General features: G+C 37.0%; 1 protein-coding gene across 2 annotated transcripts in view; it reads left to right on the top strand.

Annotated features, from left to right (window-relative positions):
- supt6h (SPT6 homolog, histone chaperone and transcription elongation factor) overlaps positions 1 to 25364 on the top strand; it is a 54825-nt gene extending 29461 nt beyond the window's left edge. For both annotated transcript variants that reach the window (XM_052035448.1, XM_052035447.1), the window contains exons 18-37: positions 514 to 656; positions 1812 to 1929; positions 3917 to 3993; positions 6529 to 6664; positions 7612 to 7749; positions 8244 to 8411; positions 9313 to 9440; positions 10315 to 10522; positions 10920 to 11067; positions 11183 to 11325; positions 12809 to 12949; positions 13034 to 13229; positions 13556 to 13794; positions 14237 to 14350; positions 18636 to 18760; positions 19388 to 19500; positions 20840 to 20920; positions 21877 to 22031; positions 23234 to 23391; positions 24547 to 25364. In XM_052035448.1, coding sequence (XP_051891408.1) covers positions 514 to 656; positions 1812 to 1929; positions 3917 to 3993; positions 6529 to 6664; positions 7612 to 7749; positions 8244 to 8411; positions 9313 to 9440; positions 10315 to 10522; positions 10920 to 11067; positions 11183 to 11325; positions 12809 to 12949; positions 13034 to 13229; positions 13556 to 13794; positions 14237 to 14350; positions 18636 to 18760; positions 19388 to 19500; positions 20840 to 20920; positions 21877 to 22031; positions 23234 to 23391; positions 24547 to 24736 — 2919 coding nt within the window. In that variant the 3' untranslated portion in view covers positions 24737 to 25364. The remainder of the gene's footprint in view (positions 1 to 513; positions 657 to 1811; positions 1930 to 3916; positions 3994 to 6528; positions 6665 to 7611; positions 7750 to 8243; positions 8412 to 9312; positions 9441 to 10314; positions 10523 to 10919; positions 11068 to 11182; positions 11326 to 12808; positions 12950 to 13033; positions 13230 to 13555; positions 13795 to 14236; positions 14351 to 18635; positions 18761 to 19387; positions 19501 to 20839; positions 20921 to 21876; positions 22032 to 23233; positions 23392 to 24546) is intronic.
- Positions 25365 to 25777: the final 413 nt, after the last annotated feature.

Genomic DNA, 25777 nt, shown 5'->3' with positions numbered 1-25777 from the left:
AATATGTGAAATTTGTAGTCTATGAAGGTATGGTTTTAACTGAAGGGACCAATAGTGTTTCAAAAGTAAGAAGGCATAAAAATGCTTGATATGGATGAGCACAAGTAAACTATTGTGCCTTCATCTTTTGGTTTTAAACAGAACAGGCTAAAAAAAGCCCCTACAATTCTTTCTAAAGTGAGCTTAGCTGCAATCAACCTATTTATAAATGAAAGTGTGAATGTCCAGTTCAAGACTGCTCGTAGTATAGATTGTTAGTAAATATAGTCTCGCTTGAAGTGTGGAATGGAAAATTATCAGGCTGATTATAGATTCGTTACTCGGATTTAACATGATAAATGACAACTCTGGTGCTGAAATATAAATATTTGAATATCAGCTGGAAATCTTGTGACCAGCTTATTGGTCACAAAGACCTAGTTTTTTTCTCCTTCGGTATTCAGTTTGTTTGCTTGAAAACAAATCTTTTTTGTCCAAAAGATGCTAATTTTCTACAAATCATCTTTTTGTTAGTGTTGTAGTCGCAAACTTTACAACTGGTTGAAAGTCGCACCATATCGGCCTGACCAACAGAATGAAGAAGATGATGATGACTTTATGGAGGAAAATCAGAGTAAAGGTGTTCGAGTGTTAGGTCTGGCGTTTACAGGAGAAAGGTTTGTATACATGAACAGTTGTTTACACATAGAGAAAATCTTGGTTTCGAAAGAAAAATATTGCTTATGTTTTCGAAAGGCGTTGCACTGAAGAATGTTTTAAGTTAATTCCACTTGTGATTTTTTAAATCTTTTAAAATCACAGGGTGTATATTTAATATTGTTAAACTGAGCAAGTTTGCAAAATATAGTAATTTCCTTAAATATTTCAGTATGATCCATACAGGTTGATAAGATACGGTGTAATGCAGAGCAGACACACCATATGGATACCTTTTTAAGAGGAGTTTATCCCAGTTTAGTACTTTGCCTTGTGTACTTAGTGAAGTGCAAGGACTAGTGACCTGCTTAAAGATTTGACTGTGGAATCAGCATTATATGAAAAAGGGAATCTTTGCTTAAAACACTGATTGAACTTACCTTTTGGGGAAGGGTTTTGTTTCAGTGTAATCTCAACCTTGCTTGTATTTCTACCGTATACTGGTTAGTAAATATTGTCAAATTTAGCTGTTGCTTTTTAAAAGTAATTCAAGTTGAGAATTTCCAGTATACACAAAGCTACTGCTTTGAATAACCTGTAAATTGAAGGCTTATAGATATTATTGATTTGCTGGACAGTCTCATTCATTGTGTGTTTTAACATTGAAATTGGCAAAGACAGAACAGTTTAAATTCATCTGTTTGAAGAACAGCCAGCCAGCATCAATCAAGGCTATTTTGGATTTCTACCACCTTCAGTTTTTTTTTGCTTTAGTATGCAACTAATTGAGGCCACGTTATGAGGCGTTTGAAGATCTTTATCAAGTGAAGCATTACAGCCCCTCCTCACTGGCCTCAACCCCTGATTCCCCTTTCAATAACATAACAGAAATGGTCTGGGGTTTCTTTTGCAACCCTCATGCTGGTTGGTGTTCAGGCCTTAGATTTCAAAAGACCTGTTTTCTTCATGTGCACCTATTTTGTGTTAAATACCTGAAACTCATTTTAATCTACATGATGAGGTGGTGAAATTCAGAATAGGTTGCATATGTAAGAATTATTTTAGTATTTAAAATTTCCGTAGACTTTGTTTTAAATAAACCACCATAGATTTATAATTTGCGGTTGATTGGACCTGTAATAACTTCACTAATTAGTCACTTCTCTTTTTACCAGGGATACACCAGCATTCTGTTCTCTTGTCAATGGAGAAGGCGAAGTGACAGACTTCCTTCGTCTGCCATATTTCTTAAAGCGAAGGAACGCTTGGCGTGAGGAAGAACGAGAGAAGAAGGTTAAAATAGATTGTTTCAGTGCATTGAAACACAATCTTGATCGATCATTAGGAAGGTTGTACCTAGTCTGAAACCAAAAGATTTAATAGAGGAGAGACAGTGGATGTTACTTGCCTGGATTTCAGGCAAACATTTTACACTGCCCTTCAATTTTTTTTTGTAACTGACAGTGCTAGCATTTGTTCTCCTTTCTTAATTTCTCGGATAGATGACCATTCGCTAAAAGTTACATCCTGAATTAGCAAAGCCATTTTAAAATGAAGGCAAACCAGCACCAGGATTTGTTCCTAGAGGGATTAGCAAAGCCATTTTAAAATGAAGGCAAACCAGCACCAGGATTTGTTCCTAGAGGGATAGAATTGAAAAGTAGGAAAGTTTTATACTAAATCTGTATGGAGCCTTTGATTAGAATTTATTAATAACATAGAGGCACTGCAGAGGATGCAGGAAAATTTACAAGAATGATAAGTATAAGGATATGATTAAGCTAGAGAGAGTGCAGAAAATATTCACAAGGTTGTTGCTGGGACTGGAAAGGTGGGACTTTTTCCTGGAGTAAAGGACACTGAGGAGTGATCATATAGAATTTTTTAAAATCATCAGGGCCATAGTTAAGTTGGATAGTTAGTCTTTTTTCTTGGGTGGGAAAGTCTAAAATTAGAGGGCATAGATTTAAGATGAGAGGAAAAAGATTTAAAGGGGACCTGAAGGGAAAGATTTGCCACACAGGGTAGTAGGTATATAGAATGAGCTGCCAGAGGAAGTGTTAGAGGTAGGTACATTGACAACGTTTAAAAGACATTTGGACAGGTTCATGGATAGGAAAGGTTTAGAGGGATATAGGGCAAATGGGATTAGTGTACGTGGTCATCTTGGTAAGCATAGACAAGTTGGGCCAAAGGGCTTGTTTCCATGCTTATGATTCTATGATACTGGAAATATAAGAGAACTCGTATGTGGAAAAGATAAACATATTGGACCTCTTTTTGTTTCTTGAAATGTTTGCTGAAGGACAATCTCGTAAAAGTCTTTAAAAATAATGAAAGCTTTTGATAGTGAACACAAAAAGATGTTTCCTCTTGTGGGAATGTATATATCTAGAGGCCATTAATATAAGATAATAACCAAGAAATCCAACAGAAAATTACCTTTTTTATTCTACTGATCTTTGAGTTCTGAAATAGATGTAGTTAAGGTGAGGTTGATAGCTAGTGACCAATGGAGTGTTACAAGTTTTGATGTTGAGCTACTGGAGATAATTTTCATAAGTAATTTACAGGAAGGAATTGTGTTCAGATTTGATGGCTTGGGACAGGAACAAGTAATTAATTGCACACAGATTCAAAGAAATATTAACTTGAGCAACAGGTGGCAGAGTTAATTTAGTCTAGAAAATGGACGGTAATTTTATTAGGCAGACTGCATTATGTGCTAAGTAGAAAGTATTCAAGGCATTCAAGCAGAATCAGGTCATGGCTTTAGTGGCCAGTCACCTTGCAACAAAGCAATGTTTGTCCATTCCTCTTTCTTGTAAAGCAGCTAGAACCAGATTACATTTTCTATTTAGTGGAGGTATACAAAGGGTTTAGTAATTATTTTCTTGCCCAAGTGATTATCACCTATTACTCTACAACTCAGTCACTATTCCCATCCAGTCAAACTATTTTATTAATCTGTAATAAATATCAAAGGAAATGTATAGAGCTCAAGAATATAGAATTATATAATATAAAATAGCTATTTTTTGCATAATTCTGATAATGAGTACTAAGTATTGTGCCTTTTTTTGGTGATGGATTTTCAATGTTTCCTGTTTTATTTAGCATTTTGCTACTTATTTTTACAATTGCTATTAGACTCTAGTTTGCCTTTTAATAGTTATGTCCCTTTTTCATCGATAGAATAGTTAAAGAAAACACATCCTGATCCAGAAGAGTAAATTAAGTTGGAGCCCAGCAACTCAATTCTATATCTTTCTGTCCACAGGCGCATGATATTGAAACCTTGAAGAAGTTTCTACTGAGTAAGAAGCCTCACGTTGTGGCGGTTGGTGGAGAAAATAGGTGAGAATTAATTTTGTTAAGTTAATATTTAGCCAAGGAACAGTTTTTAATAATCTCAAGTTCTATCTTAATTCAAAACAATTTGAATTTTGTTTATTAAAGAATAATTCTCTGTTGCACAAACAGTATCTGCTTTTGTCAGTTTTTTCATTGAATTGTTTTAAAGCTTGATTCACTCAAAACAGCATTAACATTTTTTAAAGAAAATTGACAGTTGTCTGATTTATATCTTTCAATAGAGGAAACACAGAATTGCATTTATGTTATTTTCGTATCCACATTTCCTCTACCTCCATTACATGTGCTCTCACATCCCTCACCCCGGGACAGACAAAGACAAAGATCCACTGCTACTTGCATTCCACCCCACCAGCCTTCGCATTCAATGCATTATCCTTCATAATTTCTGCCAGCTCCAACATGATCCCACCACTAGTCACATCTTTCCCTCTCCTTCCCATTCTGCATTTCTCAGGGATCGCTCACTTTGGGACTCCCTGGTCGACTCTTCCATCCCCACTCACCACTCCCCGACCCATGGCATCTTCCCATGCAACTGGAGGAGATTCAGCACCTGTCCATTCACCACTTCTCACCATCCATGGGACCAAACAATCATTCCGGGTGAAGCAGTGATTCACTTGCACTTCCAAGTTCATTTCCATATGGTCTTTTGCCTTGCTCCTCTCTCCATCTAGAAAACTGTAAATCCTCTACTTTTTCCCCTAGTTCTAACAAAAGATCACTGACTCAAAATCTTGACTGTTTTGTCTTTCCACAGATGTTGCTTGATTGGCTGAGTTCTTCCAGCATTTCTATTTTTGTTTCAGATTCCAACATCTGCAGTTTTAATTGTTTTGAATTGATATACCTTTTTTGATCTCAGGATATCCCTAGCACTTTACAGCAATGGAGTCACTGTTGTAATGATGGAAACACAGCCAATGTGTCTATCTGTTTTGGTTACGTTGACTGGGCTAAATATTGGCCAGGGCACGAACTAATTGCCCTCCTCTTCAGTGAAATAGTGTCATGGGATCTTTTGTATCCACCAGAGAGCGCTGTTAGGACCTGGTGTCGGGTTTCCTTGACTCTGCAGTAGAATGTCATCCTAAATATTTGTGTTTGAACCTCTGAAATGGGATGTGAAGTTGCAGTCTTCTCTAATAGATAGAGCACGGAAGGTCCCACTTGAGAAGTGGAATCTGTGAACCAAATGGTGAATCCCATGATAAAATTATTCCATGAGCAAAGTGCAGTTCCAGCCAGGAACATTAGGAGTATGTAGCCAAAGGAAAGTTCATGGTAACGAGAAATAAAATATCCTAATTTTTCAAAATTATGGGCTAATTCTTATTGGCCTGGTTCTGCCACACAGAATTTCTATTCATGTTCTCGCCACATTAGTACTTTACAGATCTGGATTCCATCTGGGGACCTGAGCACCAGCAGGGCCTTTAATGGTGTATTGAGGAAGCCTTGCTTCCCAGATGCTTCTCAAAGCTTTGATAACCAGCAAAGCCATGATCCCAGCTATGTCATCTATAAAAAGGCATGACAGACATTTGACAGTTTTTAAATGCCTCTAATATTCAAAAGCTATTAAAAATGAAGCAGTTGATTTAAAAATAGAAACAAATACTCTGACTAAAAAGAAATTAGCAAAGAAACCCATAAAAATGCTTTCAAAATAAAATATTAAATGAAAATATTATTTTAAAGAAGTTGTCTTTTGCTTTAGATCATAGCCCTCCAGTTCTCATTAAAATCTAAGGTTAAGGTATCATGGATCAGAGAATCCAGCAGTTTTGAACCTTCAGCATTTAGAGCTGGATTCAAGCTAATATTTATTGCTATGTTTTACAAGAATTTGTAAAATCTTAACATTTGGTGAATTGGAATGCCAATATATTCAGAGTAAAGTATTAAACTTAACCTTGCAAAATTCATTTTTTAAAGAAAAGTTTTAGAGTTTAAACCAATATTCAAGCAAAATGAATTCTTTACAAAAGTTACCTGAAGCAGATGCAAGAATTATTGAAAAGGTGTTTGATAGAAATCCTAATTAAATCTTGTCATTGAAATAAAAATTGTTTTGTATGAACTTCAAAGAAGTTTGCCAAACCAATTTAGTTTTTATATTTGTATACATTAAAAAATCACTGTTACCACTATTTCAATAGTAAAAATGCTCAATTTGATACAATGGATGGCACTGTAAAAACGTTTCCTAATGTGCCGAGTCTACACTGCTTTTATATATACATTTATATACATAAAGTAAATAATATATTAATTTGGGGTCTCGGGGAGGCTAGTCATTTTCTTTGTAGAAGGTAAATCTATGGCCAGTTTATCCTCTCCATCTCCAACAAAAGCATTGGATTCAATTTGGTAATAATCCCATTGGCTTTGTTTTAAATGATTGCATGGGCAATTTTGTGGTTATGAATATTAGCATTTAAGTGTACTCTTATGCATAGGTGATGCAATTTACACTTCAGAAATATAAGTTATAGATGTTTCTCCACTTAGGGATGCACTTATGGTTGTAGAGGACATAAAACGAATAGTGAATGAATTGGAGCAGGAGCATCAAATGTCACCTATCGGAGTGCAGTTGGTGGACAATGAGCTAGCTCTTCTCTACATGAATAGCAAAAAGTCCGAGGTAAGAAATTGGTAACTAGAAGCAACCTAAAATGAACTAGCAGCTTATTAGTTAAGAGTGCATAAGGGGCAGTGGAGAATGGGAGAAAGCCACGTTACAAAATTGTGCAGTATATTGTTGTCATGGAAATTATAGTATGACACACAGTATATTGTCTTGTTTAAACTAGTGTATTAGTACACAGATCACTTTAAAATCAGTTGGCGGCACATTCATGCATGTGCCAGTTGGTGGTGATCTGAAGCATAGTTTACTATCCTCCTTCAATCCATTTTCCATATCAATGGTGTTAGAGACTCTGGATTGAGGACTTATGTTATAGGGAGAGACTGGATAAATTGGACTTGTTTTCCATGGAGCGAAAGAGGCTGAGAGGTGATCTTAGAGAGGTATATAAAATTAGAAGAAGCATAGATAGAGTTGATAGTCAGAATCTTTTCCCTATGGTAGAGGTATCAAAAACGAGGGTATAGGTTCAAGGTGAGACAATGGAATTTTAAAGAGGATCTGAGTGGAATTTGTTTTTACTCAGACAGTGGTTGATATCTGGAACACGCTGCCAGAGGAGGTGATGAAATGAGACACAATCACTATATTTGAGAGACATTTAGACAAATACTTGAATAGGCAAGACGTAGAAAGATACAAACCTAATCCAGGAAAATTGGATTAGTGTAGATGAGCATATGGTTAGCATGGAAGAGGTAGGCAAGACGGTTAGCAAGGACATGGTGAGCCAAAGCTCCCGGTTCTTGTGTTGTATGACTCTTCCAAACAAAAATGGTGGTCCTTTGTTTTTGTTGTTTGTCTTCCAGCAACCTAAGGATGAAAGATATTGGCAGAAGTCGAGGAGTCCCTTTGCAAATGTGATTTAGTGAGAAGTAGATATTAAAGAAAGTAGAGGGAGATGTGTGCTAAATCTTTAATTTTGTCCCCTTGTCTATTAGAACGACTTCAGGGATTATCCACCATTATTACGTCAGGCAGTATCACTGGCTCGCCGGGTGCAGGATCCACTTGTTGAGTTTACTCAAGTTTGCAGCTCAGATGACGACATTGTTTGTCTCAAATTCCATCCATTACAGGTAACTTGTTATTTCAAACTGGCGCATTTTCTTGAAAGGAAATGCTGAAAAATAAGCTTGCTACCTTTTATCTTTTGTATTACAACTTTAAGGGAGTGGGTGTTGATTTTTGCGCTATAATGTAAAATGGGTGATCAGTTTTGGTGAGTTCTTGACAACTTAATGTAATTTAAGCTGAGAATTGTCACTGACATTTAGGGTGATTTGCTGTATACTTATTCTTGCCTCATTGCATTCAGATTGCAAGATGAATGTTAAAAAGAAAATGCTGTTGACTTTCTAAAAGCTAGATTCTGACAGCAATTTAATCCTTTTCTGTAATGTTGAAGATGTATTACTAATGGAGTAAAATTAACTCTTTTTCTCTTATTGTACTCCAAGAGGAATATTGTCTGGATCACACAACCTTTATCTCTTTCCCTCTCTGAATTCACTGAATTAAGACTTTTAAACTACCTTCTTGATATTTTCTTACCTCCCCCCCTCCCTCCCAGGAACAAGTAATAAAAGAAGAATTACTGAATGCACTTTACTGTGAATTCATTAACCGAGTGAATGAAGTCGGTGTGGATGTTAACAGAGCAATAACTCATCCACATACTCAAGCACTAGTTCAGTATGTTTGTGGTTTAGGACCTCGTAAAGGATCGCACCTACAGAAGGTAAGAAAGTAAACTGAATACTGTTTATTAAGAATGTAAGAAAGAGAAGCAGAAAAAGACTATTCAGTCCCTTATGCCATTCAATAAGATCGTAATTGACCTTTTATCTTAACACCATTTTCCCATCAAAATGCCATCTTCCTCTTAATATTCAGTAATTTTTCAATCCCTGTCCCTTTTTGATTTTCAGTCTTTTGATTTCACCTGTCTTGAATATACTCGGTGGCTGAGCCTTCACAGCCCTCCTGCATGGGGAATTCCATACATTTACTGTCTTCTGGTTAAAGAAGTTTCTTCTTCCTTCAGTCCTTCAAGGCTGAACCTCTCATCATGTCCTATGAATTGTAATGGGCCGCATAGAACTTAAATTAACAGAAGTCTGCAGCTAATCGGTCAAACCTTCCACCCAGTAAATCCAGTTTGCTTAAAATTATTTTCTGAAGCAATACAACATTTGGTGGGTGTTTTGGAAGGGACTGGGTAGCAGTGGGATTAAGCGTATCGAGGAGAAAAGGTGGCATCAGATGGATTTTTTTTAAAAGTATTTTCAGAGAAAACTTGCTTTACAAGAAAGATTTTAAAAGAAGATTAAGCATTATAAACCAATCATTTGCGATGTTAGCAGCTTTCAAGCTTTATTTAGTTGCCCAACGAATATAGTTACTTGGTCTTGTTTTTCCACAGAAACATAAAAAGACTTCATTTTGATTGCTAGTTATATAATAATTACTGATATGTCGTACAACCAGCTTAGTTTCATTGATCATGAAGAATTAGAACTGTCATATGAATAGTTTGGTTTTGTATAGTTTGGTTCTGTAAACTGCTGTTGTTGCAGCAGAATTATACGTTCGACTTTTGTTTACCAATCACACTAACAGGTAATTATTTTGTGATACAGATCCTCAAACAGAATAATACACGCTTGGAAAATAGGACGCAACTAGTTACGATGTGTCATATGGGTCCAAAAGTCTTCATCAATTGTGCAGGATTTATTAAAATAGATACTGCATCATTAGGGGACAGGTTAGTCTTAATAGTATTGGTGTATACTTTCTGAAACTGGATAATATTAATCATATCCTTAAATCATTTTTCTAAGAATTTGAAAATCACAATTGCCTAGATGTATGATTACCACAGCAAGTCAACTGTCTGTAACTGCCATTCTTATGGTCTACTATTGCAGTATGCACAGTCTGTCAGAGGGCAGGGTTTCACAATGGATTGTAATGCAGTACAAGTTCTTTTAAAGATTTTGAGTTTTATTACACGAGTATTCCATAATACTTTCCAAGTGTCTGTTTGGTGGTTAAACCTGTGTTTTTGTAGCTTGTATTTGAACTGTAATGGCAGCAGATTTCCAAATGTCCAAATTTTATAAAAGGTCTGTCCTCATCTAATTGTGGCATGTGTCTTTTTGTCGTTGTAATATAAACCAAGTAAGAATTACTTGGTGAATTAGATACAACCCGAAAACAAAAGTTATGAAATTCCAACTTTTAACCAAAAATAAGCGACAAAACAGCTTTATTTATTTTTATAGAAATGAAAGGTAAATGGTTGTGTGGAAAAATCATATATCCCCTAAAATTATTAATTTGTTTAGGTAGCCAAGTTACTATGAATTAGGAAAAAAAGAATGTTTAATTAGTGAATGGTTTATCAGCTTAATTTGTCTATTTTCAATGATGTTGATGGAACGAAAGTATTGTCCTATTTCTGTTGAAGAAATTTCCTCCAGCTCGTACAAAGTTCTTCCATTTCACTATACAAGGTAAAATGTTATGCTCTGTACATTAGAAAAACTGTATATACAGTAGCATGCCAATTTGGCAAGAAAGGAAGATTTATTTTGATATGTCCTTGGGAAATAACGTTCAGCTTTTTGTATCGGCAGTACTGATTCTTACATTGAGGTTCTGGATGGCTCAAGAGTTCACCCTGAAACTTACGAGTGGGCCAGAAAGATGGCTGTGGATGCTCTTGAATATGATGAATCAGCAGAGGATGCCAACCCAGCTGGAGCGCTTGAAGAAATTTTGGAAAATCCTGAACGACTAAAGGATCTTGACCTTGATGCATTTGCAGAAGAACTGGAAAGGCAGGTTGGTATTTGCCTTGACTTTTTAACTGAATATTTAGCTCGGAGTTGTTTGGCTGAAACAATGTAAATTTCTGCCAGATTTTATACAGTAACACTACTCTGTGATTGGTATATTGTGTTACGATATTTACTGGTTTGTATCTGATTTTGCTAGTCTTTTTTATAGTTAACTCATTTGTATACGTGAATGGTATAATGAGCTTTTTTTTTTGTGTTTAGTACATTAGAAATAGCCATTTTCATTGCTTTTGTGGTACTTGTACCAAATCTCAATATTGTTTCAAGGGATTTATTTTAAAGTTAAAGTACAGTACTCAAAAGCACACTGACTTCAGAAAAATATTCTATGCCCAAAACATTAAATGAATGGTTATTTGACTGATTTAACCACTTAACAGGGCTATGGTAACAAAGGTATCACACTGTATGATATTCGAGCTGAGCTGAGCTGCAGATATAAGGATTTGCGTGTACCATGTCGTGCACCAAACTCTGAGGAGATTTTCAACATGCTTACGAAAGAAACTCCAGAAACGTTTTATATTGGTAAGGTTTTTCTCATTGCTCCATTAATAGAAAAGTAATCTTAAGCATTTTCTTAATTCGGTATGCTTATTAGATTTCCTGCATTTTTAACATTTGTTCTTTTTTCACTGTTTAGGTAAATTAATAACATGCAATGTGACAGGAATTGCTCACAGGAGACCTCAGGGTGAGAGTTATGATCAGGCTATCAGGAATGATGAAACTGGTCTTTGGCAATGTCCTTTCTGCCAGCAAGACAATTTTCCAGAGCTTAGTGAGGTATAATTTTTTTAATCTTTTGTACAGATGCTCTATGATGCAGCATTTTTGTCATTTTAAAATTGAATCTGCTTAAAAAATTTGATTGTATTTTATTTATGAAACACTGCTATTCAGGCACTATGTCAATCATGACACCGAGTAACATTTTTAACTCTGAGCCATGGACTATCAGTTCCAATCTAGAAACCTGAGCAATGCTGCCCAACTCTGGTGTACTGTATTGTCTGGGGTGCAATCTTTCTGATCATGGGAGTGGTTATAAAATATCCCACAGCACGATATGAAGAGGAACCAGCAGTTCCCCCCCAGTATTGAACTAATGTTTATCCCTGAATCAGTGTAATTCGTTTGTTGAAATTTTTGTAGGGCTTTGCTGTACACAAATTGCCTGTCATGTTTCCTTTAAAAGTGACTACTTTTTCAGAGCTATTTCAATGGCTATAAAACAGTTTGAGACATGATAAGATCAAGAAATGCAGTTCTGTGTCTGTGCCTGTCTGCTCAGAGGACTATTTCCAGTAAAAGGCTCAAAGGTCTTGAATAGATTCTCTAGTCAGGTGTGAGCTAACTTTGGCAGTCTTTCAGCTGGGAGAATTCTTGCCTGCAACTTAAAAGAAACAATACAGAGGGAGTTGACATGCAAAATGTTCCTCATGTGCCAAAGGGAGTAAATTGACAGTCATTTAGGTTGGACCCCAATTTTAACCAACATGGTCAGAATATTAATCTTTTAAAAATAACCTATGTTTCTGTGGTTTTCAAATACTTTAAATACATATTTTTAAAACCTCAAAAGCTTTCAAGCACCTTTTCAAAAAAAAATAGATTAACAGGTCATTTAAAGGTTTTTGTAGAAGTTTTAGAAGGATTAAAACATTTTTGAGCTCATGTTTCTGAAACTCCTAAATTGCCAGACTTCCATCTGGGACCCTTGCAATTGTTCCCTTTCAGTAAAAATCAACAGAAGAATGCCTCTTTTGCCTCTCCTGCTGCCACACACAAATCCCTAGTAGGTTTATAACCTAGTTGTTGGGAAATTAGCCCACCTTTTCTCTCCCTCAGTTAATTCCGTAAGGATTACAATCCACTGAGAATATGCTGCGAAATCCAGGCCATTGAAAGATTTTTTTCCATCTCGCAACATCTCTAATACTTTAAAGAGGTGTTAGAAATGTGCATATAGGAACTCTTGCTCTTTCCCACATCATTACACCATATGTTCTTCAAGTAAAACGCTCGACATTTAAGTCTTTTTAAAAAAAATAAAAACAGAAAATTGTGGAAAAGCTGCACAGATCGTGAAACTTCTGTGAAATAAAAGGTCTTCAGCCTGAAGTTAACTGTTTTCTTTCCACAGATACTGCCTGATCTGTGAAATGTTTCCAGCATTGTTCTGTTTTTACTTCAACTTTCCAGCATCTGCAATTTTTTTTCACCAAATGATTAAAGTTAATCTTAAAATTTTATTTTTACCTTCCAGGTTTGGAATCATTTTGACAGTGGTGCATGTCCTGGCCAAGCTATAGGAGTAAAAACAAGGCTAGACAACAACGTTACAGGTTTTATTCCAACAAAGTTCCTCAGTGACAAAAATGTTAAACACCCTGAAGAAAGGGTCAAGGTAGAGATAATTTTATTGCAAATCATTTCTTGCAGTGCTAGATTCCTAATGGATGTGTAATTGACCACTGCTGTTCCCTTGTAGATTGGCATGACTGTGCATTGCCGAATAATGAAGATAGACATCGAAAAATTTAGTGTGGACCTTACTTGTCGAACGTCTGATCTGATGGATAAGAACAATGAATGGAAGTTACCCAAGGACACCTATTATGATTTTGATTCTGAGGCTGCAGATCAAAAAGTTGAAGATGACGCAAAGAAAAAGCAGCAACGCACGAGTAAGTCATTTTAGCAGGTGCTGCTCAGCAGACTGCAGTTTGCATTTTTAATATTTCATTATTCAAAAGCTCCCAAGTTTTCAGTTGATCCTTAAATCTGCCGTAAGCTCTGAGTCTCCAGGTTTGTCTCCTTGCTGTTTAAATATTCAAAATCCCATGGAGAGATCTTGTATTTATTTGGAAGCTTTTATTTCTACCTAACCTGAGGATTTCAATGATAACCTATTTCTTAAACTTATAAAATTGCAGCTACGTTGAGAGAAGTTGATCTTATTCAAAACAATTGTTTTTTTAATTATTTATTTACTTCATATTCTCTTTCTTAGCATACATCAAGCGGGTAATTGTGCACCCATCATTCCACAATATAAACTTCAAGCAAGCTGAGAAGATGATGGAAACTATGGACCAAGGAGATGTCATCATCAGACCCAGTAGCAAAGGAGCTAATCACCTCACTGTAACCTGGAAAGTGACAGATGGGATCTATCAACATATAGATGTGAGAGAAGAAGGCAAGGAAAATGCCTTCAGTTTGGGACAGTCTCTTTTAATCAACAATGAGGTAAGGAAAATCTGGTTTATTGTAATTTATTTGAAATTGTGAAAAACATTTTATTAACCTATTTCTTGTGGGATTTCTGTTGTTCATAGATCGTGCTGCACAGTGTTACCAAAATTTCTGCTTTTACTTGCAAATGAAGTACAGAATTGATTGTAGTTATTGCTTCTTCCAAATTTACAGTAAATTATTTCAAACATTACACTTCCAATCTTCAAATCCACGTAGATGCATTTTCCATGTTGGAATCTACTTGTCGACATACTTTCCACTTGGGATCTGATACTGTTTGATACATGTCTTGATGCAGAACCCCTTAATAATTGATACCTAGTTCAGTTTGTCTTTAAAGTGATTCTGCAGTTACTTATAGTTAATAGCAATGTATACATTTATGTTTGTTTTTATTTGAATAAGAAGCTTGATTTGCAATTTCATTATCCAGGAATTCGAAGACCTTGATGAAATTACTGCTCGTTATGTGCAGCCAATGGCATCTTTTGCTCGTGATTTGCTCTATCATAAATATTACCAGGATTGCAATGGTGGAGACCGAAAGGTACTAGTATGAAAGCTAAACTTGGCTGGCTCAGTTACAGTTCCATGGTGAAAAATTCTAATGTTTTTATTAATGTAGATGAGTGAGAAATATTCAATTTTGCATTAACTTTAAATCTTTTACTTGGCCATTTTGCATTTTGTCTCAATAGACAGGGCACTTTGCAGTAAACCATCTTAGTGCCCATCCAACATGGATATTGCAATAAAGTAATTTATATGCTATTGAGAAGTCGGTTGATTGATAGTGAGATGCTCTTTATGGACAGACACTACCACCTCCAGGTGGTTGATTATAAAAACTGGTCAGATTTTTGGTGCTGATGAGGGGTCCCAGCTTTTGACCATTTTCTGTGGAAGAATTCAGAAAAAGAGTGCCTTTTAACCTTAGATCTTGAAAGAGTGGATGTCTGAAATCAATATCCTATAGAGAAAAAGATAATTGAACATGCCATCAGCCTTCAGACAGATTAAGGTGCACGTGTCATGTTACTATGTTTGCTATCTTAGTTTATTTTCTAACTTCTGTGAAACCCCTTCTAGTATTGACCTGATCGACCATGGAAGTCAAATAGAGAAATCTCCAAGTTGAATAAAGATACCGCTGTTACTTGTTGGGTTACACTGTTAAACAAACAGATTTAGGATGCAGGGTCACAACCAAAAAAGAGAACTAGTATCACATATAAAAGGAACTACCTTCACTGAATCAAATGTTATCTTTTGAAGAACAGGATGTGCTAGCACTGACTGTAGCCTAGAAACAAATTGTGTGAAATGAGGGGGAAATCATTACAGAAAAAGGAAGAGAAATTGTGTACTTGGACTCAGCTTGCAATTGCAGTTTATTTATTAACTACAGATCGAACATAGAACAGTTACAGCACAATTCAGGCCCTTCGGCCCGTAAAGCTGTGCCGAACATGTCCCTACCCTAGAAATTAATAGGCTTACCCATAGCCCTCTATTTTACTCAGCTCCATATACCTATCTAACAGTCTCTTGAAAGACCCTATCGTATCAGCCTCCTCCACCGTTTCCGGCAGCCCATTCCACGCACTCACCACTCTCTGAGTAAAAATCTTACCCCTGACATCTCCTCTATACCTACTCCCCCGCACCTTAAACCTATATCCTCTTGTGGCCACCAATTCAGCCCTGGGGAAAAGCCTCTGATTATCTACCCTATCAGTACCTCTCATCATCTTATACACCTCTATCAGGTCCCCCCCCATCCTCCGTCTCTCCAAGGAGAAAAGGCCGAGTTCCCTCAACCTGCTTTCATAAGGCATGCTCCGCATTCCAGGCAGCATCCTTGTAAATCTCCTCTGCACCCTCTCTATGGCTTCCACATCTTTCCTGTAGTGAGGCGACCAGAACTGAGCACAATACTCCAAGTGGGGTCTGACCAGGGACCTATATAGCTGCAACAATACCTCACGGCCCCTAAATTCATTTCCCCGATTGATGAAGGACAATACACCATATGCCTTCTTAACCACAGAGTCAACCTGCGCAGCCGCTTTGAGCGTCCTGTGGACTCGGATAATACATTGGATGGAAGCAAATGAACATCAGTCCTGCAACGGGCAATAGATTTGCACAAGCAGTTCATAAATGTAGAAAGATGAATAAGACATTCAGCCCCCTCAAGCCCATTCAGTTATTCATTTGGATCATGTTGATCTACCACGACTCCATTTACCAGTCTTTGATCCCCATGATGTCATTATCTACTAAAAATACATCTATATTAGTTTTGGGAAAATGACCATCTGCAGCCTTTAGATGGAAAGAATTCCAATTCTGTGGGAAAAAGTGAGTCCTGATTTCTGTGTTAAGTGGCCTTTGTTTAATGTTAATGTTATTTCACCTTGAGCTGGATTACCGGATTCCCCCAGCAGAGCAAGTAGTTCTTCTGAAAACAATTGTCAATTTAAACATTGCATTTAGACCACCCTTTGATCCTCTAAGTTCGAGGGACCATGTGCCAGGTTTATGTAACCTGTCATCATACTTTTAATTGTTCAGGCCCAGCAGTCAACCTACTGAATGCACTCTACCAAGGCCAATATATTCTTCCTGAAGGGCACTGTGCAAATCTGCATATTTCTTTAGGCGGGGCAGAATGAAGGGTGGGTAGAATTGAAATACAACTTTGTTCCCACTATGTTCCAATTTTCTTGAGATAAAAGCCAATGTTAATGTGTGTGATGCATTTTAGAATGAAGAGTAAGGAGAAGCAGTATAAACAGATGCTGCAGTTTTAAAGCAAATGCAGCAACTGTAAGACCTTGAAGTTTATATAGACAAATCTTTGAATGTGGTCACTAAGTGTTTAGAAATAGAATTGGGTCAAATGAAATATTTGTCCAATTCAGAATATTGCACCGTATGTAGAATTTTGAGCATTGAGAAATGTAGAAGAAATTTACCAGCAATGAGTGACTTGGAATTGCTCACTTTTGAAGTAAAGGCAGGTTTAACTGAGCTGTTCATAATAATGACATGTTTTGATAGAGTAATTCCAGAGAAGCTCTTTTTGCTGAAATGTTAATGATCAGAGAACACACATTGAAGTAATAGGATAAAGAGATAAATTGGCTTTTTTTGTGCACTGTTACTATTTGAAATGCAGTGCTTGAAAGGATAATGGGGCCAGATTTTTGTTAACTTTCAAAAGCATCTTCAATAAATACCAGGTGGAGAAAAAGCACTGAAATGGGATCAATACAGGAGCTCTTTATGAGAAAATGGACTGAACAGTGTCTTTAAATGAGTATTATATGTTTGTTTTCATAAGGTGGGGAGGCAACTTACTAGAAATGAAACAGAATACATTGGCAATGCTTCATGCATCTGGAGAGAGAAACAGAATTAATGTTTCAGGCCATTGATTTTTCAGATTGTGAAAATCTGAGTATCGTCAGCATTTGCTCCTTTTATTTCAGATTTTCAACAACCACTTTTTTTGCTTTTCAACAATTTACCATTGCTGTAAATTTACAATTGCTATAACTATCACAAGTTTTTTTAAAGATCTGTGAACCTGCCCATCCAAGTCCCTTTGCCTATATACAATTCTTGTTCTAATTTGTCATTCTTGGGTCTAAAGTAGATAACCTTGCATTTTACCACATGTAATACCATCTGCCACAGTTCTGCCCATTCACTTAATCTGCCTGTGCCCCTTTCCCATCTGTGTGACCTACAGACTTTAATGTGCATTTGTCCTGTAAATTATCCAAGACATTGACGTATATGGGGTAAAACTTGAGGTCCAGTGCAACTACCTGGAGAATACCACAGTGCATTCCATCAATCAAAGCTTTTTCACAGAAAGTTTTATTTATGAAAACCCAACTCTACATGGACTATTTACGTACTACAGTTTTACATCCAGTAATACTTTTCCTCATGCAGTCCAACTGCCATCAATACTCTTCCTCTGCCATTAAAAATTCTGTTCTTGCATCAGCTGCAAAGAGCTGCCAACCTGTATGAAGGATATCTTCTCAATTTTATTTTAAAACTTTTGGTAGTTTCTTGCACTGCTTACTAATTACATTGAAAGTTGCATTTAAGGCAAATCTAAATTAAGAGACACACAAAGTAGCTGAAGGTGAACCCCCTCAAATTTACTCGTATCATGAGTGTGAACGACTTGTAACTTTGTGAACCCTCCTCGTGACAGTACTGTTTCAGACCCTGAAGTAACTGAAGTGACCCGCAGTAAAGTTTTACTTGAATAGTTCATTTGGTGCATTGTATGTATTTCATTGTCCATGGACTACGTTGATCTTATGACCTTAGATCAATGATTTCAACATGAGTTTGAATATCAACTCCAGCAAAAATTGGTGTTGCCAAGCATATGCACAAGATAATTAATTGTTCTCCATGACTATTGTAGTTATAAATAAGTTTTGAAAAGATACTGAGATGTAAACAAAATTGACCACCATTGGGTTGCTGGTGAAATAATAGAAGCCTGGAATTCAACAGATGCAATTGGTCAAATGTAAGATACACATTCCCCTGGATTTTGAGCAGCACTTTTTATAACTTAAACCATTGGTCAAGTACACAATGGGATTGACATACAACATTTTTCAACCATCAGCCTTTCGTCATTGGAGAAGGTCCAGACAGCACTCTCAATTAGGTCAATTTTAGTTATCCACCAGGAGAAGTTTAAATAGTTACTCTGTTTTGAATTGTACTGTACCTTTGTTTTTCGTGTGCCCTAACGAAAATACTAAATGTAGCATTGTTACTCTTTCTAGAAAATGGAGGAACTCCTATCAAAATCCAAAAGGGAAAAGCCTTCTTTCATTCCCTATTTCATTTCAGCATCAAAGGAACTGCCAGGAAAATTTCTGTTAGGCTACCAACCTCGTGCCAAACCAAGGTTAGTATCTCCAAAGTGTCATTATGTTCAGTAGGTAAACCTCAGTAATTATTACCTTGCTTGTTCACCCAGATGGAAACAGTTGCCTCTTTTAATAAGCCTATGTGGTTGCTTTCTCAAATGACTTCTGATTGTCATACAATTACACAGTGTAAAATAATTAAAGCCAGTTCTGTTGCTCATAGGATTAGAGAACGAATAGCAGTGTTTACAGCAGTTTTAATCTGGAAAAGCCTATGAATCTGTACTACAAGTAATCTGTTTTCTCCCTTAACAATACCAACTTTAAAAGAAAAGTCTTCTTTACATTGGACTATTTAGACTATTATAAATTCATTTGTGAGAATTTTAAGAATTTTTTTAGACAACAGCACAGCTGCTATTGAAGATGGATTTCTTTATGGTTCAGGGTTAGGATATAAGGAATAAAACCGCTCAGTAGAAAGGTGAAAAAAGTTCCATGGAAATTGCGGCACAGTTTATAGGGAGGGCACATGTTATCAAAGAGAACCTTCTGTGAAACAAAGGTTTATGACAGAGGTTGTGTGTAAAACATTTGCGAATTGGCAGTTGTAAAAGTTATCTAACAAAATAATTGTCTACACCCAACACTATTTTGTTTTGCAGGGTAGAGTTTGTCACAGTGACACCTGAAGGATATCGGTACAGAGGGCAAGTTTTCCCAACTGTAAATGGCTTATTTAGATGGTTTAAAGATCACTTCCAGGACCCAGTGCCAGGTAAGATTAGTCTAAACACAGATGTCAGTGAAAATAATTCAAAACTTAAGCACTTTATAATCGCCTGAAATTAAATGGTAAGAAAACTAAATGTTAAGTAGACTTAATAGGTAAGACCTTCTGCTTAAAAACCAGCACATCCACTTGGATCTGCTGACCTTTGCCTACAAAACTGGACAGAAGCTTGAGACACATGAGTGCAAGCTGATGCTGAGCCTTCTACTTACCATCTATTATAATCATGGGATACCTGTACTATATTGTTGGGCTCCTTGGAGTCCTCCAGATCTTCCAGCATGATCTTCTCAACATCAGCAAGACCAAGGAATTGATTGTGGACTTCAGGAAGGGGAAGACAGGAGAAAATACACCAGTCCTCATTGAGGGGTCAGCAGTGGAAAGGGTGAGTGGCTTCAGTTTCCTGGGCGTCAACATCTCAGAGGATCTATCTTGGGCCCAACACATTGATGCGATCATGAAGAAGGTATGCCAGCGGCTCTACTTCATTAGGAGTTTGAGGAGATTTGGTATGTCACCGAAGACCCATGCAAATTTCTACAGATGTATGGTGGAGAGCATTCTGACTGGTTGCATCACCGCCTGGTATGGAGGCTCCAATGTGCAGGATTGAAAGAGGTTGCAGAGGGTTGTAGACTCAGCCAGCTCCATCGTGGGCACAACCCTCCCTGCCATCGAGGACATCTTCAAGAGGCAGTGTCTCAAAAAGGTGGCACTCATCATTAAGGACCCTTGCCACCCAAGATATGCCCTCTTCACCTTACTGCCATCGAGGAGAAGGTACAGGAGCCTGAAGACCCACACTCAGTGATTCAGGAACAGCTTCTTCCCCTCCGCCATCAGATTTCTGAATGGTCCATGAACACTACCTCGTTATTCCTCTTTTGCACTATTTATTTAATTTTGTAACTTATAGTAACTTTTATGTCTACGTCTTGCACTGTACTGCTGCAGCAAAACAACAAATTTCGTGACATATGTCAGTGATAATAATTCTGATTCTGAGCTTGCAGACTGAGATATCTGCCTGATAGTCCAGCAGCAAATTACTTTCAGTGGGAAAAAAAGTGGCTGTGGAGGGGACAATAATTCAACTTAATTGACTTTAGTTTTTTAAATGTTTGGTTGTTTTAAATTTGTTTTTAATGGTCTGAGTGATTTTTGAATGTTAAAGATATACTCAAAGAAAGAGCTCTGAGGGCAGACATGATGAAGTATATTTTAATGCAAAATATACACTGCCATTTGATTTTTCTTTTAGTAGTTAAGATTGTGTAAACACTGTTTGAATATACGAATAAACATTGATCCGTCGTCCTAGGTATAACACCTTCAAGTACAAGCAGATCCAGTAGAACTCCTGCCTCTATGGATGCAACGCCAGCTAATATTAATTTGGCAGGTACATGCGTGAAAATACTTGGATTTTTTTGTGTTAAAAGTATCCATCACTTTATATTCCTGATTTTATGATAATCTTGCTATCTTCTGGGGCTGATGTTTTTTTGCCTGTTTTATTTTCACTGTTAAATAAAACTTCAAGGCACTGATTGTGGAGGTGCCATTGAAAAGAGATGTGAAATTACGGTGTACAAGTAGATAATTACCATGATCACAGTACGTTATGTGCAATTTTTACACAAGTCTTTTGATGCCCATCACTTGCTACTGCCTTTCTAAACATTATCATAGGACCACCTTGTTAACATTTAAGTAGAGTAGTCCAATGATTACCATGAGCACAACATAAAACCTGTTTGAAGTTTCAACTATATGATTTTAGACAACTAGTAATGGGGAAGTTAAATTGGCTGTTTCTTATCTTTCCAACATCTTATCTTCTATAGCAATAGTCTGTGATCTAGAAGGACATCTTGCTAATTCTGTTAGTTTAGTGAATAAACAGAACAGGAAGCATTTAAATGGAGATTCTTATTTTGGGCCTCAGACTTCTATCCAAAGGAGTTAAAATGAGATTCAGGTAATAAATAGAACAAACATGTCTCTTAGTCCTAAGAGTCTCATGGTGGAATTTGATGTGTTTTGAAATGCATATTGGTGGGGAAAAAATTGTATGTTGTGGTTTTCATTCATACTGAATGAAATCCTGTGACTAATACAATTATTCAAAATGAAACTGATAAGTTACAGGTCATGGGATTTTTGAGACCAGTTAAAATTGTTTGTGTAAACTTGTGTTCTAATAAATTACTTGCTTCACGGAAACCTCAAGCAAATTCAAGTCTTTACGTGAATGAGTTTAGTCAGCTGTGTTAATGAAATGGATTTTGCTCTAAATCAACAGATAATTGGCGTATACTGTCATTCACAAAGTAAAAATGTTCTCTTCTGACCTAGATCTTACCCGAGCAGTTAATGCTCTCCCACAGAACATGACGACGCAGATGTTCAATGCAATAGCAGCTGTTACTGGACAGGGCCAGAATCCAAATGCCACGCCAGCACAGTGGGGATCCAGTCAGTATGGCTATGGAGGAAGTAGTGCCTATCACGTAAGTTTGTCGCCATCTCCATTAAGATTTCTGAACAGCTTTTTAAATCCTAGCTCATTTTTAAATGTCACTGATCCTCCAGATGTTGCCATTGTGTCCCAGATTCAGCTTCACTATTCTCAGACAGGATATGTCTGTTAGGAAAACATCCATCACCACTAATACTAAACAAGCCTCTTCTAAGGATCCACAATGGATTTAAACTGCTTAGGGCTAATTAACAACCAAAGGTTAACAGCACACAGTGAAGTTTTTCTCTTGTCTTTATCAAATCTTACAACAAGTAACATGTTGCTGTTCAGAGGAATTATGGTAATGAAAATATAAAGGAACTCTCCTATTGCCTCTTTCTACTAGATAAAATGCATGCAAGCAACAGCATGACGCTTGCGTGCATATTTCTTTATTCTAAATTAATCCAGATTTCAGTGAAGATCCCTAGACTTTAGCCTATCCTGGTTACTGAAGTAGTGGTTTCACAGAAGCCACAAGCAAATTCAAGTCTTTATGTGAATGAAGTGCACCATACTTAGTGAACAGTTACACATGCAACAACAGATTTTATTGACTGAACTTTTCCAGTAAGTACTAACTCAGCTTATGAGATAATCATTTACCACATCCAAGTTCAAATCTACCTTCAAACACTAATACTCAAATGGAAACCTATCTTTTCCTTTTGTATTTCCCCTCATGCCATAGCCTGTCTGAAAACTGCAAATGCTGGAAATACTGACAAGATCAGGCAGCATCTATGGAAAGAGAAATTAAGTTAGTTTTTCAGGTCGGCGGCCTTTCATCAAAATTGAAAAAGTTAGAAATGAAACCAGTTTTAAGTTGTAGAGAACTATTCTGTTTTTGGACACACATAGGCATGTTCCCTACTTTGTGCTAAATCAATACTGTATACATTCTGAGTCCAAATGAAATTAGAATCTTCAATGATGATGTAATTTTTTTTGTGATTTAATTTAGATTTCAGCCACCAATTTAAGAGTTAGATCTGAAAAAGAAATACAGAAAACAGAAGCTTTAGCTGTCTTAGCGTATTTTAAATTTCTGTGGTTCTGAATGTTGGAGCAGCATATGTACACCCATGCTTGAAATATAACAATGGTATAATGGCTGTAGTCTTTTCTAAGTTAGCTTCATGTTTTCTGCCTTCAGTGGAACCTGATTTAGTGAGTTTTATTCTTTCCCAGGTTTTTGCGACCCCTGCACAACAGCCGGTAGCAACACCATTGATGACTCCAAGCTATTCGTACACAACACCCAGTCAGCAACCAATTACAACGCCTCAATACCATGGCAATGCTACTCCCCAGGCTCCTGCCACAACCCGACAAAGGTCACAGCCAAAGTGAGTATCTCTGCAATGTTGATTGGCATGACATTTAAAGGGCCAGTAAATAGTGCATGCAGGTTGAAAGTTATTAAGGTGCCTAGAAAATAATTAGGATGAGTTAAATTCAGTGAAAGTGTGAGATCATCAACTCTTGAACTAGAGAAGATACATCACAGTATTTTGTAAATGTTTTTAAAAAAAATTGGGAATAAGTATTTTTGAGAGCAGGGTGTCCAAAAACACATTATTAAAAGCTATTAGGTTCAAATGCAAAATTCTTCATTTTGAGGAGCCTGGATGAACGCCACCTGGAGGACTGCGTTTAATTCTGGGTTATATGCTTGAGGAACGATGCTGCAGCTTTGGAGATGACAACTGTGCTATACTTAGACTGGGGCTTAAAAGTTTCTTTTGAGTGCCAGAAATTAAATGATGATGCATGGTGTTCAAAATGTGAGGATTTGATATGGTAGTTGCTGAGACACTTACGGGAAGGAATGAAGATCAAGGGAAAATAATGTTAGGGGTACGATTTGCTGGAGCAAAATTACAAAATGCACAAAGGATAGTAGGAATCTAAAATTCTTTCTAAAAGGCCGTGAGTACTACCTCATTTGGATCAGTGCCAGTATCAGAGGATATGGATCAACAGGAGAGAAATGGAGTTGAGACAGATCTGCCATAACCTATTTAAATTCATAATATACTTTGAGAAATGAATATACTAGTGTCTGTATAGTTCAAAAGAAGCACGTAAAATTGAAAGAAAATTTCCGTAATCCCACTGAAAATTGTTGTGCATCAGGGATTTGTTTGATTAGATTAGGATAAAAATGCAAGGGACGAAAGTGTATTTCCCAGCCTCCCAATGCACATTCCTGATGTACCAAAGTATGCACTGGAATTACCACGGCATTCATCATTTCAGAGACTGAAATTGCCCTGGAAAATATTTTTTTTTTAAAAAGTTATTCCTGAATCTCAGGATAAGCTGCAAGTTTGTGTCTGTGATAGACGTAACAATATCCCCTCAGAGATCCAGGCAAGAGATTCTTGATGATAGAAGCCAAGATGCATTTTTTTTATTGGTGTACATCTCTAAGCAAATCTGTAATGTGACAGAAGTACGAGTTCGAGATCCCTAACATTGTTTCTGATCCTTTGACTTAGGACTTCAACTGCCCATACTGCAGTTGACTGGGGCAAAATAGCAGAGCAGTGGCTGCAGGAAAAAGAACAGGAGAGACGAAAACAGAAAGCCAAGATGACTCCTAGACCTTCGCCAAGTCCCATGATCGAAGGCACCCCAATGTCCATCGCTGGCGATGCCACACCATTGCTGGATGAAATGGATCGATAGGGGAGGACAAAACAAACAGCATTTGAACTTTGACCCCGCCCCCCCTTGGGTCTGCTAATTTCAGTGTTTCCTGATACCCACAACTAATTGGCTAAGGATTTGTTTTCTAAGCTATATATTGGTTATTTTCAGATTGTCTTTGACACTCAGTATTGCCCATTTAACAAGAAGTGTAAAACTTTCAGGAGGCCATGGGAAATCACTGGAATGTTGAAATGAACAGCTCGTTGGACTTGTGTACAATGCCAAATGGCTGAAACAGAATGCATATCCATAATCCTATTGTGACTTGCACATGTGCAAAACAAAAATATGCCAGTTTACAGCCAGCCTAATTTTAATTTCTACAGAGTTGGGATTTTGGAACATTTGTAACCATGAAGTAAGGGATAACCCTGTGAAGCAGACTGGTTATCAGCTTCTTGATAAATGCAAATGCTTCCTATCATATAATGGTGTACATAAGTAGGTATATGCAGACTTTTTTTTATGCTTGAGGTGAAACTTGACAAACACAAAATAGTCACCAACATGTGGTGCTTATATGTTCTGGTGGGAAAAGAGAAATTGTACCTGATTTAATAAGCTTTTTTTTCCCCCTCTAAATAAAAGAGCATCTACTTTTCAAGACACTTTCTCACATTCTGCTTATTTTGTAACTTAAATAAGAACAATTTTGTTATCAAAAGTCCTGTAGGTACTAAATGATTCAAACGTAAATAGCATACTTCTGTGTTTGTATTCCAAAGCCATTCAGGGTATGAAGGGAAAGAGATCATGCAGTGAGAGATTTGAATAATCTCAGTTTATCAGTATCTGAACTCCGGTGGCACGCATCACGTATGCATACAAGTTCATTCAAATTTCAGGTTTTCTTGGCAGCAATAGCAGCTGATGTTATCACAGCTGGAGGGTAGGCTCTGGCGATCACACACCCTCATATAAGCTGGAACGCCATTGTGCAATGTCATTTGATCCGCAACAGTTTGTTGCTGTGATACCTTACAGGGTCTGCTGTTCCATGGCAGCATCTGGTGAAAT

This window comes from Pristis pectinata, chromosome 21 (genome assembly GCF_009764475.1).
Source record: "Pristis pectinata isolate sPriPec2 chromosome 21, sPriPec2.1.pri, whole genome shotgun sequence".
In the NCBI taxonomy this organism is placed as follows: Eukaryota; Metazoa; Chordata; class Chondrichthyes; order Rhinopristiformes; family Pristidae; genus Pristis; species Pristis pectinata.
Note: the sequence above shows the minus strand (reverse complement) of the source record. Positions and strands in the feature narration are given on the sequence as shown.